At 34.2% G+C, this 22,037-nt stretch overlaps 1 protein-coding gene and 1 non-coding gene across 2 annotated transcripts in view; both read right to left on the bottom strand.

Moving 5' to 3' along the window:
• Positions 1-22,037, bottom strand: part of Brr2 (U5 small nuclear ribonucleoprotein l(3)72Ab) — an 85,768-nt gene that overhangs the window by 50,200 nt on the left and 13,531 nt on the right. Inside the window, exons 7-13 of the mRNA XM_069833805.1 lie at positions 19,448-19,780; positions 16,644-16,837; positions 13,686-13,841; positions 12,217-12,387; positions 10,099-10,269; positions 3,587-3,767; positions 1,973-2,088 (exon numbers count right to left, since the gene is read on the bottom strand). Of these exons, the coding sequence (XP_069689906.1) occupies positions 1,973-2,088; positions 3,587-3,767; positions 10,099-10,269; positions 12,217-12,387; positions 13,686-13,841; positions 16,644-16,837; positions 19,448-19,780 (1,322 nt within the window). The remainder of the gene's footprint in view (positions 1-1,972; positions 2,089-3,586; positions 3,768-10,098; positions 10,270-12,216; positions 12,388-13,685; positions 13,842-16,643; positions 16,838-19,447; positions 19,781-22,037) is intronic.
• On the bottom strand, positions 5,627-5,699 carry TRNAR-GCG (transfer RNA arginine (anticodon GCG)). The gene has a single exon. It is a non-coding gene; the product is annotated as a tRNA-Arg (tRNA).

The following is a 22,037-nucleotide window of genomic DNA, read 5'->3' as shown; positions in this document are numbered from 1 at the left end:
CACAGTTAGTGATTAATATCTATATCCTGCCACACTACAATTGAGGTGGTTAGAAGCAAAGGGGTGTAAGTGACATTTCTAAAAAAAAATTATTTAAGTACATCCAGGGCAAACTAAAGCATTTAAAATTTCAGTGGCAAAGGGATATATCGTTTAACCACATCAACATTAACATTTAAAATTAAAACTACACGAAATTTACGAAAACTTTGTTACTTTTAATCATATTTTCTCGAAAGCAACTGAAGTGCATTCACACACTTTTGCTTCTGACAGCCTCAATTTAAATTATTGTACGAATTTAAAAGCTTAGAAGTTTCTTTCTTTTTTTAAAGTTTTCTATGCTTAATTACATAAAAATAGGGAACATATTATTAAATTTTATTTAGAAAAAAAAAATGAAATTACTATAAAGTCGTGTCACAAGATTTTGTTAATCCCTTTTTAATAGTTTCATCAGTATCACCAAACTACTACCATTATTAATACTTTCTAACATGTAACCCATATAACACAACAGCTCGTGATGATATACAGTGGAGTTTCGATTATCATCATCTTTGACTATCATTGTTCCTACCTTTTACTATTTAATACCATTAGATTCAACTGGCATCAAAATCCTAGTAATTATCGTTTTGCCAAATCATGTACCAGTATATTTCTCCTGAATGACTATCATTCGCACAATCTCAAGCATGCTTTCTGATCAAACAAAGAAGGTTAGGAAATAACGAAGTCTTAATAGTTATTTCAAGAAGAAAGATATCCAACCATTTCTGAACCTCATCAATCCACTTCAAAAACATACAACATATACTTCATGGCATTCCATTTCTCGACACAATTAATTTTCTTCCTCATCTCCTGTGCATAAGTAATATTAATCACACGCATCTGTTTTCCCAATTATTGCAAGTACAGTAAAAGTTGATATAAGTCAAAGTTCTCTATCTGAAATCTCTCACTGTAGCATTATGCAATTTAAAAATGCTTTAATAGAAATAAATACCCTTGCGAAATCCGCCAATTTTTAAATGATGGGATAGAAAGTATTTTACTTCATCTGTACGGTGATTTTGCATGATTTTCTAGCAGAACTGAAAGTACGAAAAATGCGAATTTCCTGTCAAATTGCGAAATCAATTTAAAATTGCTATTTAACAGTGATTTATCAGTAAAATGTTGTTTTCCAAGTGAAAAAACTGAAGGCACTTTTTAAATATTCAAAACATGTCGATTGATTCTCTCTTTATCAATTATAATTATTGTCTGCTCGATTCAATAAATTTCATATACTGATACTGAAGATTAGATGATTGATATACATATTTTAATATTGATTATCAAGTTCTGTATTCGATATGGGCTTGACTAAAATGTATCACATCGGTTCACTTGGTCATTTGTTTTTGAGATCACAGCAGGGTTAGATAGCTAGTTATTCTAGTTTTATTGGCAGAGTTGGTTGAATTTATGAGACACGTGCTATTTTATAAAATGGGGTGAACAACTATTCCATTCAGACTCTATGCTTCAGATGCTAAGACAGTTTTCTGTAAATTCTGCAATTGCCACGCTGGAGAATAAAGCATTTTCAGAATGTTGTTTGCAAGTATTGTGGACACCAACAAACAACGTTGACAGTGAACGTGTTTTATCACACTATAGTGCTGTTGTTTCAAGCAGACAATGTAAAGTGAAAGAGCAAAATGCTGAACTGTTCACAATGTTATCTTTTGAGAAAGTAAAAGTAGAATGTACAAAGTTTCCTTTGGAAAAAATATAGATGCTAGTTTCAGAAAAATAGAATTATAATTTTGATGAAAATAGATGTTAAAAATTCAGGTTCCTACTTACATGCCAAAGCATAGCTATATGTGTCTGCAAGTATAACTGGCTGGATTTGTAGAGCTAGAAATTAGTTTAGTATGCTAACTTAAAAATAATTAATCAATTGTTCACAACAAACCTTCACTTGTTCAGCCTCAGTTCTCAAAACTTCCATAGAAGCTGAGCCTTCCCGCAGAAACTGTCCAAGTGTATCCTTCTCCAGGCACATATCTCGAATTGCTCTAGCAGTCTTCCCTACAGAAATAAACAAACAATCAGATAAATAGTTTCAGTGACAAATTAACTCCTGGATTTTAATTCTCATAAGATGAAAAAGAAAAGTATGTACTTTAGCAAACAAATGTTCACAACAATATAAAAGTCCGATACTACACCTAAATAATAAAAATCAATAATAAAACCTATACAGTAATTCAAAAAATTATTAAACATATTCATGATATCATATTTTGTATTAGTCCCATTTGAAAGTGAAACTGCTATACATGATAGCATTTCTTAATTCATGCAAAGGATTGATTGCGTGATTGTTCGGTCAGAAGAATCGAACAGTTGGCCAAAAAAAAAACTGAGTATTTTCTCGAGGTCAGAGAAGTCCATTTGGCTAGAGTTCAGCTCATAACACGACAAATGTAAAGTCATTCTGTTGTTTCAGCAATAGTACTTTCCAGAAGGAACTCACTGAAGTTGAACTTCTTTGACAGAGCTGCTTTGTGGTATAGTGACATGTATGACAATGAGGTTAGAGGTATGAGTTCGAGTTCTGTTGCTAGCACAATGTTTGTATTGTGTATATTTATTTGACTTATTAAACTAAGCAATATCAGCAATTTCTAGCCTCCTTTTCAGACACTTTGCTTTTAGGCAGAAATAAAATTTGAGCCTTGTAGACTGTGTTTAATTAATTAAAAAATCAATGTTATGTCCAACAAAGTTGTCTCTGATATATTTATTGAAATTAGGATAGGATTCGAAAAAAATTTCCAGTTCAAAACTTATTCTTGAAAAAACCAGAACTCAGATCTCAGATTCGACTCGCATGGTTAATTTTTTACGTGTTTTTATAGTCTTACCTCTAGACATCTGTCACTGAATGAGCTAAAAGGTGATAAGACTGATAAGATATATAGTGGGGTTCAAAAAATATATACACAATTTTATAGAAGTTATATATGTGGACTCCTTCAAAGCTGCTGAGGCCAAACCACGCAAACTGTCCATAATAACATATCTGGTATTTAATCCGCATTACATTTCTCTAGCTGCCTGGTTAGTGAAAAGCATATCTTTGACGGGTGTGGATCTGTTAAAGAAAGGCAACATAGAAACAGAAGGTATTGGGGACATCCCACTGTCAAGAAGTCATTTATGGCCCTGTTGAAGAAGATTCTTGGAATTCTGTTAGTATGGCAATGTTGAATTTAATTCCTGATGTAGGTAAACTGTAAGACAAATTTCGTTATCACCGACAACAGAATAGCAGTCAGGGATAATGACAAGGAAATTTAACATAAAATGTAGGCGAGATACGGCTGGTAAATTTGCCTGGAGCCTTCTCCTTCAGGGACAAGTCCTTTCATATATCAATATCTATAAATTACTACATAGCACTTCTGGTTTTTTTTCTTTTTGAAATGAAGACATACAAACACTTTAAGAATTGACTGTTCATGACCAGTTTAAATTCATAAACATACTGAAAAATATAATAGGCCTACTGTTCTGTTCTTACCTGTTTCTTTGCGTGAGTGCACGAATACCAACACCTGGTTGCGACCTGCATGTTCCATAACTTTCTCATATACAATTTCATTCATTACTTGGAACCGTTTAAGTGCCTTCTTTTCTGTCACACCAATGTACTGCTGCTCTAGTGCTACTGGACGGAAGCTATTGTCGAAGTAGAACAGACCCTATATAAGAAGAAACAAAATATTAATTTATATATATATATATATAGTTTTTTATATATAGTTTTTTTATTTTGTACTTCATACAAACAGAAAGTACAGGGATGCTGCAAAAAATCTTTAATAATTATTAATAATTAGTTGTGTGTTAGAATACGTAAGGTAAGCATCTGGTTTACACTTCTTTGGAATTCAAAGAGTCTTTGCTCAATACATGGTATATCAAATGAAAAGAATTGTTTCTTGTGTAAACCGCGCCACAGATTTTGTTACCTGTGGGGAGAGTACTGTAATCTTCCTTTTGTTTACATTTATTGTTGAAAAATTGTGAATAGATTTCGGAGTCAATGTTCACTAGGCATAACAAAGTACCTAGTGATAACGAGGATTCTACCTGAGATAGAGGGAATGTTTTCTTAGCTTGAACTATACTGTTGCAATACTAACTTTTAGGTCTTCAACTTCCGAGCCCTAATTATTATTATACTTGAAGAGTGTATCAAAAACATTCACCTCCCTCAAATCCATTAATAATAATAATAATAATAATAATAATAATAATAATAATAATAATAATAATAATAATAATAATATTTTATTTTACAGTCCCCTTCATATCATAACCTTCAAGAACATAAAATATTACGATTCTAATAATAAATTAATTGTAAGTATAAGTGAATGCATAGACTTGAAAGATTAAATTTGAATTGTTTTAATTGTTGATAGCATAGCAAAAGGAATGAGACAGTATTGTGAATATCACTTCTGCATAACATAGTGTTCTGGGGTTTTGTACTTGGTACAAATAGGCCTATGCAGAAAGAAACCACTCTCACAACATTAGAGACCAGAGTTCTTTTGCTTCCTGTAATTAATAAGACTGTTTTTCATCATGAATAGTGTTAAGACAAAATTAAGAAATCGAATGACGATGCAGATGTTATTGCCAATATTACATGTACGTATTCATTTAATCTAAGCATACAAGGAACATGTTGCAACAATTTTGAACCATCGGAAGACATTCTCAAGTTATTCACTTAAAAAATGGACATTGATTTATAAAGTGACAATTTGTGTCACTGCAGGTAGGCCTACTTCCCAGTCGGAAATGCCGGAGATGACAGTAGTAGAAGCAGAAAATGATTTCAATATAACTGACTCAGATGATGAGCAGTTCTAAAAAGAGGTATGCACAATGTAATTGTTGTATTGGCCATTTTACCCCATTATCTCCTGGTTTAGTTCCCTCATAAGTGATGCCCTATTGGTGAGGTTCAAACCTGTCTTTGGATAGTTGACAAAACAACAAATCTCCCCTTAATTTTAGTTCATAAAATGTGTTCTGTTATATGGTAGGGCTATATTTAATAACTTAAAAATTGGTAACACAAATATGTCTCAAGTATGTTTAACAGGCATATAGACTTTTTTATTTGAAGCACATATTATTAATTATGAGCATTTAGAGGCAGTCATGAATGTTCAGGGATTGGCGACATTGGGCTACAGTAATGCTTCAATATGGCAACTTCACCTAACAACACTCTGGCCACCCTGCTCCAAGCAACTTGGAAAATGAAGAGGCCTATGAAGTATGAGAAGAAGCAGTACAGAAATTGGAAATTCCTCCATCTCTCTCTTTTGAGGATAATGTTTCAGTTGATACCACAGTAGATTTTTTTATTTTATTGGGTTATTTTACGACGCTGTATCAACATCTAGGTTATTTAGCGTCTGAATGACATGAAGGTGATAATGCCGGTGAAATGAGTCCGGGGTCCAGCGCTGAAAGTTACCCAGCATTTGCTCATATTGGGTTGAGGGAAAACCCCGGAAAAAACCTCAACCAGGTAACTTGCACCTACCGGGACTCGAACCCGGGCCACCTGGTTTCGCAGCCAGACGCGCTGACCGTTACTCCACAGGTGTGGACTCCCCACAGTAGAAACAACACAGCAACTATCAGAGAATGAAATTATGGAGTCTATGATGATACAACCACCACAAGAAGAAGAAGAAGAAGAAGAAGAAGAAGTAGAAGAAGAAGAAGAAGAAACAAGAACAGGAGAAAGAAGAGCTACAGTAGAAACTATCTCTTCTGTGGATGCAAGGAAGTGTGTAGACAAACTTAAAGTTTACCTAGGAAAGACTGAAAATGTTCCAGAAAGAATTCTGATGTGCTTGACAGAAGTAGAACAATTTGTGAAAAATGAACTACTTAGAAAAAACACTTCAAACAAAAATAAGTGATTTCTTCAGGTCATCCTAGTTCTTACTTTAAGAAAGTTTTTATATATAGTTTTTTTATTTATTTATTTTTTTAAACTGTTAGTGACAAGTGTTTAGATTTCAAAAAGGCATATAACTCGGTTAAGAGAGAAGTTTTATATGATATTCTTATTGAATTTGGTATTCCCAAGAAACTAGTTCGATTAATTAAAATGTGTCTCAGTGAAACATACAGCAGAGTCCGTATAGGTCAGTTTCTGTCAGATGTGTTTCTAATTCACTGTGGGCTAAAGCAAGGAGATACACTATCACCTTTACTTTTTAACTTTGCTCTAGAGTATGCCATTAGGAAAGTCCAGGATAACAGAGAAGGCTTGGAATTGAACAGGTTACATCAGCTGCTTGTCTATGCGGATGATGTGAATATGTTAGGAGAAAATCCACAAACGATTAGGGAAAACACGGGAATTTTACTTGAAGCAAGTAAAGAGATAGGTTTGGAAGTAAATCCCGAAAATACAAAGTATATGATTATGTCTCGTGACGAGAATATTGTACGAAATGGAAATATAAAAATTGGAAATTTATCTTTTGAAGAGGTGGAAAAATTCAAATACCTGGGAGCAACAGTAACAAATATAAATGATACTCGGGAGGAAATTAAACACAGAATAAATCTGGGAAATGCCTGTTATTATTCGGTTGAGAAGCTTTTATCATCCAGTCTGCTGTCAAAAAATCTGAAAGTTACAATTTATAAAACAGTTATATTACCAGTTGTTCTTTATGGTTGTGAAACTTGGACTCTCACTTCGAGAGAGGAAAATAGGTTAAGGGTGTTTGAGAATAAGGTGCTTAGGAAAATATTTGGGGATAAGAGGGATGATGGGCAGGGCATGTATGGGCGAATCCAGAAATGCATATAGAGTATTAGTTGGGAGGCCAGAGGGAAAAAGACCTTTGGGAAGGCCGAGACGTAGATGGGAAGATAATATTAAAATGGATTTGAGGGAGGTGGGATATGATGATAGAGACTGGATTAACCTTGCTCAGGATAGGGACCAATGGCGGGCTTATGTGAGGGCAGCAGTGAACTTCCGGGTTCTTTAAAAGCCAGTAAGTAAATAAGTAAGTAAGTGTTAAGTGTTTTATTGTAAAGTTCAATAATTCTTTAAGTGTACTTGCGCTCAGCATGCAAAGCTGAGAGGTCCTGGGTTCGATTCCCGGTGCCGGAATAATAGGTATCTAAATGTTGACTACATATAGTCTTGATTATTCAATGAGGATGGCGAGGCCTCATATATGAATATATGTACTTGTGTGTTTGAATTTGTTCTGTGGCACAAAAACTCTAATCACAACTGGTAACAGTAGGTCAAAAGACATGGTTTTCAGAATAAAGTACTTTTCATTATAAAGTACAAAATATTTGATTTTCTAATGTAAGTTATACTGAGATTTCACTGTATCTACTTAAATTGTATAATGTGTAGGTGAAGTTAAATATCTTACATTTGGAATTATAATGAATGCCTTTCATCTAGAAAATCAAAGTTCATAATCTTATTTCGGTGCACAGCAAATTATGTAGCATGTCTTTTGAATAGTAATTCAAGAAAATAAATCAAAATACCATTTGCAACTTAACAGTTGTATAACATTTACATTCTCACTGATCTACAGTGGGCCAGTGAAATATTTTAAAGTGACTATTACACTCTTACTACGTCTTACTACTTTTGACCAATAAAACAGTACGAAAGGACGTATTTCAACCAATCATGGCTGCTTATCGCACAATTTTATCGCGTCCCTAGCATTTGTTTAATTTTATCACGTCCCTAGCATTTGTTTAATTTTATCGCGTCCCTAGCATTTGTTTAATTTTATCGCGTCCCTAGCATTTGTTTCTTTGATTGCCAACATTTGAAACTGCGCTGGTCTGGACGTCAAAAAAAAAAATATATATATATATATAATTTGTAATTTTATATATATATATATATATAAATATATAAAATTACAAACCACTCCAGTTGATGCACAGCAGTTTCAAATATGACTCGCATTGGCATTCAAGAACAAGAATTAATAAAAATCACTGATCATACCTATGCATCTTCTTAAATCCGATTTACAAATAAATGAAGAGCACCATTCGGAAATCCTGAATAAGTTTAATACACCATGTAGGCCTAAATCAACGAGTTCCACTTCTATTACGCACACGTCCAATATAACATCAATTGAACCACCAACCACATTCAAATGTGAAAATTGTACATTCAATAATTATTCCTTTTAAAATTATTCATGTTTATTTTTTATGTAATCGTCGTTAATTAAAACTTTTGTAACACTTGTGTATATTAGTTAGGTTATGTTATAGCTTCTGCTATATGATATTATGGATAGTCACGTATCAGAGATTGTTTAATATTAAGATTTATTGAAAATCATCTGTCAAGTGACGTTGATTACTGGGATTCGTATAACTGAAGTGGAATGTTGCATTTTAATAAAAATGAAACCGAATCAACAAAGCCTTCTTGACTAATAACATTGCCATCGTGTATAATAGATCGAGAACTTCCCGACGAGAAGGCATTGCTCACTACTGCCATCTAGCATGCATCTAGCGTAATATTTGTAATGTTGAGATGGTACAATAATACATTTGAAGACAGTTGTATTTTCATAAGTCAATTAATATTTTATTGTAATGGAGTACTTCGTTACTTCTAATCTTTATATACTTTCTTCTAATCATGTAATAGTCAATTAAATCCCACTCGAGTTTTGATTTTCTCTAGATAAATCAAAACGTCTAGTGAGATTACTGTTGATAACATGTTTTCACCGTTTTCTTGTACTAACAAGGGTTGAGATTGATGTAATGATGGACCCAGACATTAGATTAGATATGTTTAAAGATAGAATCAGGTGATAACTCCCTAACACTGAAACCTTCATGATCTATTGTATTATTTCCTTTTTTTATTTGTTTCTAGCTGAACAGAGCTTTACCCCGCATTATGTTCAAGAGTCTGTCCACGAGATTATTTTTAGGAAGATCTTCCTCAGTGTTAATAACTCCCAGAAGCCTGACTAATAAATACTTCACATCTGAAAAGTATGTGTGAGGCTGTTTCATCCTTTCTTCCACAGTCTGCAGAGAGGGTTTTCTTTGAGGATTCCCATTGTGTGCAGATGTTTCCTCAGACCACAATGACTCATTAGAAATCCTGCTGCAGATCTCAGTTTGTATCTATTTAATCTTCAGAGATCCACAGTAAGTGTTAAAGTTGATTTCTTCTTCATTCTTTTAGTGTTGAGATTTCTTTCCACATATATCCTGTGCTGATTGTGGTTATATTCATTCCACTCAGCAATGGATTTAGAGACAGGAATGTCAAATACTGGTTCAGGCCCAGTAACTATTTCAGCAGATCCTTTTCTTGCAAGGGTGTCTGCTCTCTCATTGCCTATTACTCCCTTATCTGGCACTCCCACTTTGTTGTGTTTTTGTTTTGCAAGATTTTGTAGGCAATCCCAGATCAATTTCGAATTGCTCTGGTAATTTCCAAGTGCTGACCCAGACATGGAATCTTACCTTTATTAATCTTAATTCATGAATAAATGGAACTTTTAGGCAACATAAACCCACTTTTACAAACGTTTTACTTCTCATACAATGGAAGCTGCACTTAGGATTATTCTGGCCTACAAATCTATCACTCTATACTTGAATCTTCAGATAAATACAGTAATACTATACAGTACCATCAAAGATCATCTTCAAAATGTATAATTCGAAATTTTCTCGGGCTTCCAGCCAGGTCATAAGTTGATGGATCACCAACTTATGACCTGGCTGGAAGCCCGAGAAAATTTCGAATTATCACGTTGCCAGGAAAGCTTCAGTAGTTATTTCAAAATGTATATCTAAATAAAAATCTCGAAACCGGTATTTTTGCAGCATTACAATATTTTCTGTGCACTTTGTAGCAAAGTTAATTGAATGGCTGAACTTGTGGAGAGTCAAAACTTCAAACTGGCATTAAATAAAATGTAATGCCAGTTTGAAGTTTGTACTTACTGTTTCTGCTTTGATTCTCAGGAAGGTAGCCACATCTTGGTAGTTGGGCAAAGTAGCACTGAGACCCACAAGTCGGACATCCTCCTGAGTTGTCTCAATGTTGCGAATGGTTCTTGCAACCAGAGCTTCGAGTACAGGTCCTCTCTCATCATGAAGCAAATGGACTTCATCCTATGAATTAAAATAGACAATCTGCATTAATCCTTCTCGTCATAATCACTGCATAGCCTATAATTTTAAAATAATGCTTTAGGTACGAGCTCTTATTTATGGTTTGAGCTCCAAGAAAGTGAATAAATCTCCAGTATTATACTGTATGTCTATGTAAAGTTTTCAAATTTGTATGCTTAAAAAATTAAATAATAATAATAATAATAATACTAATAATAATAATAATACAATGAATACAGAACATATGGTCTAGATGGGACAGGATATACCGTATTTACCCCTGTAATAGACGCCCCCGCATAATGGACATACCCCAATTTTTCGCGTAAAAAAAAAAAAAAAAAACCCGCATAATAGACACATCTCACTTTAAACAAATGATCGTTTTAATAATATCGAAAGTCGTAAGATTGGATGCACTACTTATATTTAAATTCAAGTTTTTAAACAACAATGCATGATACCAGTGAATGAGGTAAGGCTAGTGTTAATAATAACAATAAAGTGTCTTGTCTTATTGTTGCTATATTCATTGCTGCAAGTTATCATCTGTTTATACAACTGCTGCTAACTCTATCAATAGTCTTAAATGTGACGCAATCGATATATAAATTAAATAATTTCAAGGGAAAAAATTGTCCTGGGGCCGGGTATCGATCCCGGGACCTCTGGCTGAATGCACTAGCACTCTACTGACTGAGCTACCCTTGAACTCCACTCACCACCGTCTCAATTTTTCCCCTTATATCCACACACCTCGGATGGGTTTCTGGCATCTCATCAGCCCACTCAAGGGGTTTGGATGTAAGGCGAAAAATTGAGACTGTGTTGGGTGGAGTTCCTGGGTACTTAGTAGAGTGCTGGTGCAATCAGTCAGAGGTGCCGGGATCAATACTCAGCCCAGGAACAATTTTTTTTCCTTGAAATTATTCAAGTCTGCTTTACAGGGAGCTTTATCTGAAAGTTAGAATTGCATGATATATACTGTAAATTAGTCACGGCCCATATATCATTACGTATTCCATCGATTATTTCAGAATTCGGGCTGGTGCACTTTTAATGTGTGTTTCTTTTCTTTTTTTTTTTTTCCACTAAAATTTTTTCCTCACATAAAAGACGCACCCTAGTTTTTGTTATAAAAAAGTGCGTCTATTACATGGGTAAATGTGGTAATCTACAAGCAGATAATGAAAATTGCTGAATAATCAAGAACTATATTTGAAATTAAGTTTGAGAAAGGACTTTATGTACATGTTGGTAAGAAGTTGATACAAAACCACATAAAATCTAATTTAATTAACTACCAATAGCAATGCAGCATCTCACACTAGAATTTCTTGAGAGAGAAAAAAAAAAAAAAGACAAATTTTACTATCAACTGAGTTTCAAAGGAATGCCTTTGAAAATATTTAAAATTGTATTAACTACACTTATCGGACCCAACATGCCTTTGAAATTGTTAAACGCCAGTCAGGCAAAAATACTGAATACCTTTATGAACATAAAAACTAAATTATTAACAACTAAAGCTAATATCTGGTTTAATAAACAATGTCTTTCACTGGGCGTCATTTCTAAATATGCTAATGATGTCATTATGTAACAAATCCTTAGCAGCACAAAGAACTAAACACTTTTCACAGATATACAGAGTAAAGAATGAGATTAAACTCCAATATCTGAAGAAGAATAACTTAAATAGTAAACTATATGACCTTCACTTACAATTAAGTAAAGCTTTAGGCAGTTATAGTGACACTGCTTATACAACTTGCACTTGCACTGAGAGAATTAATAACCTACTAGAAGGAAAGTACGTAACCTTAAACAAGAAATTAAGCAGTTCTTGATAAGAAACTCTGACGGTAATAAACCCACATATATTTAAAATTGTACCAAATGAGTGTTTACTTTTATCCATCACCTTCTAGTCTCACCAATACTTACAATAATGATTAGGCGAACAAGTTGTGTGAAAGTTTTCTCGCCACCTTTCCTGGTAATAATGTCCCATTTTTCTGGTGTACATACAATGATTTGTGTAGCTTGAATTTGTTCCCTTGTCAGCTGATGATCCCCTGTCAATTCTGACACTGTCAGGTTGTAAGAACTCAGTCTCTGAAAATTAAAAACATTAAAATTTATATACGTACTTACAAATGGCTTTAAAGGACCTGGAGGTTCATTGCCGCACTCATATAAGCCCGCCATCAGTCCTTATCCTGAGCAAGATCAATCCAGTCTCTAACATCATATCCCACCTCCTTCAAATCCAATTTAATATTATTGGCCTCCCCAAAGGTCTTTTTCCCTTCGGCCTCCCAGCTATATGTATTTCTGGATTCGTCCATATGTGCTACATGCCCTGCCTTCATCCATACGTGCTACATGCCCTGCCTATTTGAAATGTCTGGATTTGATATTCCTAACTATATCAGGTGAAGAATATAACCAAGTATATTTATGTATATTCTTATGAGGGAATGTTGTACTTTTGACAATTAAATTTAAAATTATGATAATCCAAATTCAGGAATGCCAACAACTTCGCAAGTTACAGAAATGGATACCTGCACATTGTGGAATTGCTGGCAATGAAACTGCTGATCTCCTTGCAAAAAAAAAAAAAAGCTCCAAATTAACTCCAAGTAAAATTAAGAATATACTTTTCATATCTAAAATGGAATATTTTAATCAATAAACCAGAAATCATTCCACAAACACCCCATAAAATGGCAGTAGCAAAATTTAGACTAATTACAGAACATGATTATTTAGCAAAACATCTAAACAAATTGGGTATCTATACAAATCCAAGTTGTCCCCTGTGCAACAAAGAAGAGGAAATGGCTGAAGAACATCTTCAAATCTGTGAAGCACTACCTGTTGGATCCATCACAGAGAGATACTGGAGAGCGAGAGAGCTAATAGCTTCATTGCCAGAGCCAAGTATTTGATAACAATAATAACAATTACTTTTTTTGACGTGGCAAAGTTGACTAACCTAACTCCATTATCATTACTAGTTATATTTAGGTTCTCTTTTCCAATAGTTGGTTTAAAAATATCCTCCTGTCCTACTTGAGCATTGAAATCTCCCAATAAAATTTTCATGTGATATCTAGATAACTGATGAAAAGTGTGTTCCAATTCCTCATAGAAGCTATCCTTTATATGGTCGTCTTTCTCTTCTTTAAAATTTATATAGACACACAAAATTGGTTTCTATAAATCTTCATTCAATGTAATAATTGCCTACCTTATTTAACAAACATGAAAATGCCTAGGAACTGAGAGATACGTTATTTTCTCCATATATTGACTCTTTGAGATTCTCTCCACATTTCGTAGTTAGAAATTTGATCAGTGCTGTTTGGAAACAAAAACTAACAACATTCCTTACTGAACCAACTTACCTTACTAAAATTTCCCACCATTTCCTGTACGAGAGATCTCATTGGAGCCACATAAATAATCTTGAATTCATCAGCATTTATTGTGCCATCAGCATTAATATGCTTTCCAATTTCACGTAACATACACAGTAAAGCCACATTCGTTTTACCAGCTCCCTGAAAGATAAAAAAGAATGTTACTTCATATACAATTACATACGACTTCGTTCATTCTGAACCTCCTAATTAATTTGCAATTGTAAAAATAAATACTGCACATTTACAAGACATTTCTACTGTGTGTCAAACAATTTTAGTGTTTCTAGCTATAGATCCAATGGGTATATGTTTGATTTCTGGCAAGCAATGAAGACTTATGATCATTCCTTGTTTTGTGTTTTAAATGTGATGGCCTTGTGCCATTTTAATCATGTAACGCAAATTCTCTATCTACGAATGCTGGTTCATAATCCACACTACAATGTCGAAATGAGGATCCAATATTTAACAATTAGATTCTCTCTCTTTCCACTCTTTTAATACGTGAAGTCTAATTAAAATATCAATCTAAATAGTGAAAATGTACTCAACAGAACCTGAATTTAATAAAATATTGTCAATTTTCTTCTGGTTCCTTGATTTAAGGCCTGTAGAAGCATAACATGAGCCTATATTATAAGAAAACTAAAGCGAAACCAGGAAATCATTAAATTCAATGCAAAATATTTCAAATGTTTCAATTTGTTTTGTGCCCCCCCCCCCCCCCCCCCGTTGAAGCTCTATTCAAATGGAAATGACTATTTATTTGATTGAGAGTGAGTGAACATACAAGGAGTTAATGGAACGACGACAATAAAAGCACTCCTTGCACTTTTCTCTCAAAGCAGCTTCAATTAAAACCACGATTATACTTGTGGATTATGTAATTTTAATGTTTTATAGGTTATACATACAATATCATGAATTTGAAAATAAACAAGCTCATGGGATACATCAGCTATTTCAAATGGGAATTCTTCCTCGACTGTCCACTAACAGTTGTTAGAATTTTATTAAAATGTGATGAACTGCCTTGTATTCATAAGAATATTAATCAATATTATATTATCTTCTATGAACAGGCAGCGACCTTAAGTCATTCATCTGCTCTAAATCCATCAACTACAAGCCTTTAGTCTTTATTATTAACCGAAAACAGAACAATTTCTTCCTACAATACAGTTCTAGGCAACAATTCAGTATTTCTCAATGAAAAAGAAAGTGTAAACAAAATAAATGTTCTTAAAAGGGTTATGTGACAAACACAGTCATTCACCTTAATACATGCAACAACATTTACATTTAATCACAGCTATGAAAGAGGGAACCTGGCCATAAGACAGGGAGGGGAGGAGTAAAATGGGTCCCATGAGGTTTTATTGTACAGTAGAACCTCAATGCATTGTTCCCATTATCGTCATATTGCTCTTCATTATTATCTTTGAAGCAAGAGGATGAAGAAGACTGCGATTCAGAGACTGTGTCAAACTTCGCGGAGAAATGTAAAATGTATTATGTGCCACAATATGTGACATGATTCGTAATCTTAGTGCAGAATGGAAACTCTCCACATGCGTTTGGTATAGTCTGTTAATGCGGAAATTAGTTACTATGTGTGTGATCTATACTATGAAGACAGGTATATTAGATTCTGAAAAGAAATGCAATTTTATAATAACTTATTGATTAATCATATTTTTCCGCACAAGAATAGTGTGAGGTGTATAAACACTTGATACAGTATTATTATGGAATACATTATGCAGTCATCTTACCTAACGAGATTTGTCGTCTTAATGCTGCAACTTGTTTAGAGTCAGCTGTGCTACAACATAGTCGCCAATCTCCACAGTGGCAAGTGTTTCTGTACATTGTTTATGTTCAGCACATGTTTATATGCTTAGATATAGTATCTTTGTAAGGTTACTAAAGAACTAGACAAGTTTCGGCATTATTTTCATGCGATATGATAGAGGCCTAATTTGTGACGCAGGTTCTAGTTGCATGTAATGCAACAGTATGGGCTAATGGAAGCCCGCCTACTTTAAACAGTAATATTAATTTTATGGGAATGAATTTGTGGTAACACATATCAGCATTCTGAATGTATTATGAATCTAGGTTTATGATTTCCACATAATTTCATTTTTGTCTAAATTATCAGTAACGACCAACAGTCTCGTAAGGAATAGCGAACTAATTTCTAATGCATACGTCGTCCTCATCACACACATGACTTGGTACAATGGTGTGGGAAGCGGTAAAACTCCACCTTTCTGTTTACTTCTGTATCATTCTTATCAGAAATTCACTATAGAATTCAGACGTGAAATGTGCACGAAACAGAAGCTAATTGCAGATTTTTTTTGCAAGAAATAGTGTACATAATGTTCTAATAAAAGTGCCTTCAGTGTAATCACTAACCATTTGGTTGTTCATTTTATACCCTATTTAAGCTAACAATAGATTTTTATCGCAAGTTTACAAACAAGAATAAAATATTATGAGAAACGTCCATTATGATTTTATATTATGATTATTGCTAAAAACTAAGTGGATCGATTGTGTGGGTATTCCTTCTTAAATTATCTAGGGAACAGTAGAATACCTTCATAACTCTGTTGCGTTTATTATACACCTAATTACAGTAATTTTTAAGGTTTCCCAGTATTATCATTTTCCTGTATTTATCGTTTTTATTCCCTGTTCCCCAAAAAAACGATGGATTGAGGTTTCACTGCACTAGGTTTCAAATTATCACTATACTGTACATGAAACAGAATTCCTTCTTTAACGTTATTTGAAGGCTTTTAGATCTTCAATCTTGAGTACAGCTTAAGTAAACGTAATTCCTTTATATAATCTTTGTCATTCATGAAAGTCAATGAACTTTCTATTTCAATGATAGTACATTTGAAAAATAATGTAATTTTTACTCACAGTAGGGGCACAAAGAAGAAGATTCTCATCAGAGTCCAAGGCAGCCTTGTACAATCTGCTCTGTATCCTATTAAGAGTCTTGAAGTCTTCAAATGCTGGCTGCACATATTTTGGAAGCTTCTCAATGGCATGCAAGCTTTCATCTGGTGCAAACGGCTTTGCTTTCAATGCAGGAACATGAACTTCTTCATAACCTAAAAGATATACATTTAGTTGAATCTTCAATGAAAATTTGCCAAAGCTACAGTTCATTCTGTTAGATATCTTAATACTGTAATTAAAATGTCAGTTATTTCTACACATTATTTAAAAAATTTATTGGTCCAGATAATAGTTCACAGGAATAATAATAATTATGATTTATTTAATGATGCTCGCAACCGACAAGATTACATCAGCATTGCCGGTATGCCAGAATTTTGTCCCAAAGGAGTTCTTTTACATGCCAGTAAATCTACTGACATGAACCTGTCGCATTTAAGCACACTTAGTTCACAGGAATGAACAAAAAAAATATACATAATAACGATATTCACCACTGTCTGAACCAAACATACTATAGCCAACAGAACCTTTTATATGAAATATTTGTTTTATAGTTAGTTATGGGAAATAAGAAGTACAGACAAATAATATTAAATAACCTATTACCATAGAAAATTTTGCAATTCTATATTAAGATACCTAGCATATTTTAGTGAATGTCGAATCTTAAAATACAGCAGAACTTCATTTATCCATTTTACTGGGGTCTGAAGGAAAAAAAAGTATAACTAAAATGGCATTTAATTACATCTGAAATAGCATTAATAATTCATAACATGCAATTATTTTACCAAAAAAAAAAGTTACAAACACATTTCTTCTTCTTTCCACTGACTGGAATTAAAAAACCAATCAGCTATCTTCTCGTTATATCAGGTTGAGTCTACTGTCAAAATATTTTCAGTTTGGAGGGGTGTTAGGATAGTTGTATTTGGTACAGTCACAGCTTTGGACCTGGATTCTCATTATTTAAAATGTTTCATTTCTTCCCTTTGCACATACTTCTCTTCCCTCTCTGAACTGAATCTCCCACTGGCACATAACCAATTTACTGAAGCTATCACATGCGGAGACAAGAATGGGCAGCTTCGAATTTCCAGAAATTTCAAAGACGGCCATATCTTAACAATGAACACATATTGTACTGTATTTATGTAATTATAATACTCACCTTTTTTGATAATATGTCATCTTGAAAACAGGGCTGCACATTATATTCGCACTCGAACAAATTAAAATTAACTAGGCATATTTATGCTACGAAATATGGTGGGAAACAGCTAACAGAAACGGCCACTGCGATTTCGTGTTTTCTCGTCTTTTGCGCACTTTTCATTCGTAATTTCTTATCCATTTTTGACAACAATCACTAACAAGAATAATATTTTTAACTATTAGAATGACAAAATTTTTATTTTATTATGAGACTTTATGAATACAACTCTCAACAATTGTGCGTCTTTAATTAAACTAAAAGAATTTACGAATTTACTTACTGACGAAAGAGTAGCATGACGTTACTCATTGTCAATCAATGTTCTGAAACCAACCCAGACCTGTTGACCGGAAGTTCCAGTTCTGACACTGCAAATGAGGATGAATGTGATGTATAGCTAGAGGTAAGGGAGTGCTTTTATAACCTGTCCTGATAATATAATTTTAATCTTGAGTGGTTTTTAGCACAGGTAAGCATTATATTCGCCAGTTTTTTCCCTGATTTTAGGATAAAAAATTGGTGAGCACATTATTTTTTTGCACATTATATTCGTTGGCTGGGTCACTGGTTGAGAAGAAACTGCCTGGAAGAAATGGTGAATAGGAAAAGAGTTCAGGGCAGAAGAGGATATCAAATGAGAGACAACATTAAGATATATGAATCATATGAGGAGACAAAGAGGAAGGCAGAAAATAGGAAGGACTGAAGAATGCTGGGTTTGCAGTGAAAGAACTGCCCTTGGGCAGAACACTATGAATGAATGAATTATATTCGATGGCATAAATACGGTATTTTCGCATTTTTACATTTTCATGGCAAACCTAATTTCGAGAATTAGAACATATAAATGAAGTTTTGTACCTCTTGGGGTTTAAAATACAATCCTATAAGTGTGAAAAACATTTAAACGAAAAGCATACAACTTAATGGAAAATATAGGAGTTTTGCTGGGACTTCAGAAAAAAAACATATTAGTGTGAAAACATATAAATAAAGTTTTACTATACTACGGTACTTTAAACCGTGTGACATAAGACAATCAGATTCATTCAAGTTAAGCATTCTCAGAAATATATGATACAGTTTCTATATTGCAGTGTACAAGCCACGTTCTTTCCTCAGCCTTTAAATCAATTTAAAAGTCAAAATATGCCTTTTAATTTTGAAATGAAGACTGGACATAAAAATTTCTGTAAGTGCCAATATCTTAGAAAATTAGTTTTTCCAAAATAGAGTCCATGTGCCTATTTCAATCCAGTAAGAAAAGAGGACAAGTCCCATTGTAATTTTATTTAAACGTAGCTTCTTCCATATATATGCAAAATGCATGATATTACATTACTAGTTGCACAAGAAAGCAAGTTATTTTCTAAAGTTTTTCTTTTTGGCATTTACAGCTTTCTACATCCAATCTTCAAATATTACAACTTTACTCGAGTTTTTCTGCAAAAGTATTAAATTTGGATGTGCAATTTCGAGTGATAACTATACCTGATATAAAATAGTGATTGTGATTACAGTATTTCCATAGAACTTTCCTCACCTTTCCTTTGTTTTCTGAAGGAGCCATCAGGCAGTTGACAGCGTTTATTAGCCATGAAGTGGGAACCCTGTGTAAAAGTAAGGTCCTCTAGGTCTAAGAGCTGTCTGGAGCCTGGAACCTGGCCACCAGCACCATCTATTCCATCTTCTGCCTGCTCTTTACGTCGTGATGCTCTTGCTATCCCTCCATCTTCTCCTCCACCATCATCTTCACCCTTGCCTGTATCTAGCTGTCTCAGTATACGAGCCAGAGAAGAATCTTCATTCATCTTGTCACGAATCTTCTGACGTTCTGATTCACTCTGAGAAGAGGCTAACAAAGTGCAGTACAGAACTGTGGAAAACAAAAATTATAATATTATTACCATTACTACTATAGTAAAGCAAGTCTATTTTTCCACTTTATATTTATGGTTGGCAGCCATTATGAAGTTACATGCAAACATTACAAAATACCAAACTTGAAAGCACACCTCATGCATACAGGTTCTGTACGTCTGTGTGTGTTTCTGAGTACATGTAATATACAACAATTGGTTGCTAATGCTCAGTTTATTCAATCTTTTTCTTATGCGTTTTTACAGCAGAGTGAAGTTGAAGAAAATAAGCCTTCAGGTCTTAATTTTGAATACAGCCTAACACTGAGTTAAAACAATCCTGTAACACGGTTGGTTGTTAACACCCCCAATTATTGTCTATTAAGTTACTTCAGTCTCTGACTGAGGTTCTGGCTGATATGTACGGTACGTCAACAGAAACATTATGATGTGAGGCGAGAAAACGGCGGGTTTTGGTGGCCCACTTCCTGCGCGGTCTGCAATGCACGAATATTAGAGATGTGGTGTAGTAGATCCTCAGTCGTCATATGGCATTCATTATAGTCACAAGTCGTGTTACGAAAGTCTTGATTCTTCAAGTGTACAAAGTTAGTGTATGTATGTATGTATCTAATGCTCTTGATTTAACAATGAAGTCCTCCTTCGTGCTTCCCAGTATTTCGATGTGATGTCTTGAGCTATTTGAAGGGCTGTACAGCTTGGCCAGATGATCCATATCCATTTACTGATCCTGACAGCATAACAGACAATTTGGTGAAGTCAGTATACCGATTCTGTGGAGATGTTTACTTAAACAATCATGGCCAGTGAGTAGCCTGAACATAGCAACAGCAGATTTACGAGGAAGTTCAGGGATTAGACTACCAGTAGTGTTTTCCAACAAATTTTTCCATTTGGTATTTCCACTTTCTGCTAATATCTTAATATTGTAATTGTGGTTGATCTTCTTTTGATGATTCGTTTGACAGAGTTAGTGTATAAAGTCTAGTGGTTATTGTGTATTTAGGTAATGTCAACCAATAAATTCTCATTGCGTGAACATGTGTATATGTCAATGAAGGAATTACAGCGTATTTTTGGTAAAAGACTAATAAGTAACAATTTGTGGGCTCCACGAAGCCCAGACCTAATACCCTGTGATTTTTATTTATGGGGAACACTGAACGGTAGGGTTTATAGGAAAAATCCTCAATCTATACCTGAACTAAAAAACTATATACGAGAAGAAATCAAGTCACCCACTGTTTTCTCACCTCATGTTATAATAATGTCTCTAAATTGTTTGTATACATCTGACGTCTGATTAGTGTAATATGTAGCTAATCAGCGATATATGCAATGGAGGGGGAAAGGAACTGGCCACCTTATCCCATTATCTCCTGGCCTAGTTGCCTCATAAGTGGTTCATTATTGTATTATTTGTGAGGTTCAGACCTATTTTCAGACAGTTGACTAAACAACAAATTACTTCTGAACTTTACTAAGTTGGCAGCAGTATACAGAATTTCATTTCTGAAGAGAGTGGAGTCTGTATGGCATAAGTCACTACTCTTTATCGAAGGATAGATGAAGATGATGTGGACAAGAATTATCTGGTAAACACTGTCTAGATTTCTTTCATGCAGAGGCAGGACTATTTTGTATGTCCATATCTAAGACACTGTTCTCGAAACCTTGCTTTTCTTTCAAAGAAAGATGTGCTAAAAACTCTTCTTTCCCTTAAAAATTCATAATTTTCAGCCAGATTTGAACTTGCGAACTTCAGATATAATAACTAGACCCCAGATTTCAGGTTAAATGCCTATTTTCCTTCTATAGGAATAAATTAAAACTAGTCAAATACCTTCACGTTTTATATAAAATATGAACATTTGAAAGGAGTTTTATGGTGCCTAAAATGCCTATTTCAATATTGTTTCCATCAAGTTAGCTCTGTGGTAGCATGTCTACCTCTAGACTAGATGGCTCAGGTTCGATCCCCGGCGAGGTCAGAAATTTTCATGTAAAATTTCTATTCTCGGGACTAGGATTCTGGTATTCTTACACATGTCCCAGTCATCTCAATCAGCTACAAGCTTGACAGCACTCTTGGTGCTATTCAACAGAAGTAGGTTACATACTGGCACCGGGTTTCCACTCCTCCCTTCCTCATCATCACTCATCCCATATACTACACTTACGCATACACTCACCCCAGTACACAACATAACTCTCCACAGATACACATCAAGTACAGTATGGCCCACTGAAGTG

The sequence above is a fragment of the Periplaneta americana genome, chromosome 8, assembly GCF_040183065.1.
Source record: "Periplaneta americana isolate PAMFEO1 chromosome 8, P.americana_PAMFEO1_priV1, whole genome shotgun sequence".
Taxonomy (NCBI): domain Eukaryota; kingdom Metazoa; phylum Arthropoda; class Insecta; order Blattodea; family Blattidae; genus Periplaneta; species Periplaneta americana.
Note: the sequence above shows the minus strand (reverse complement) of the source record. Positions and strands in the feature narration are given on the sequence as shown.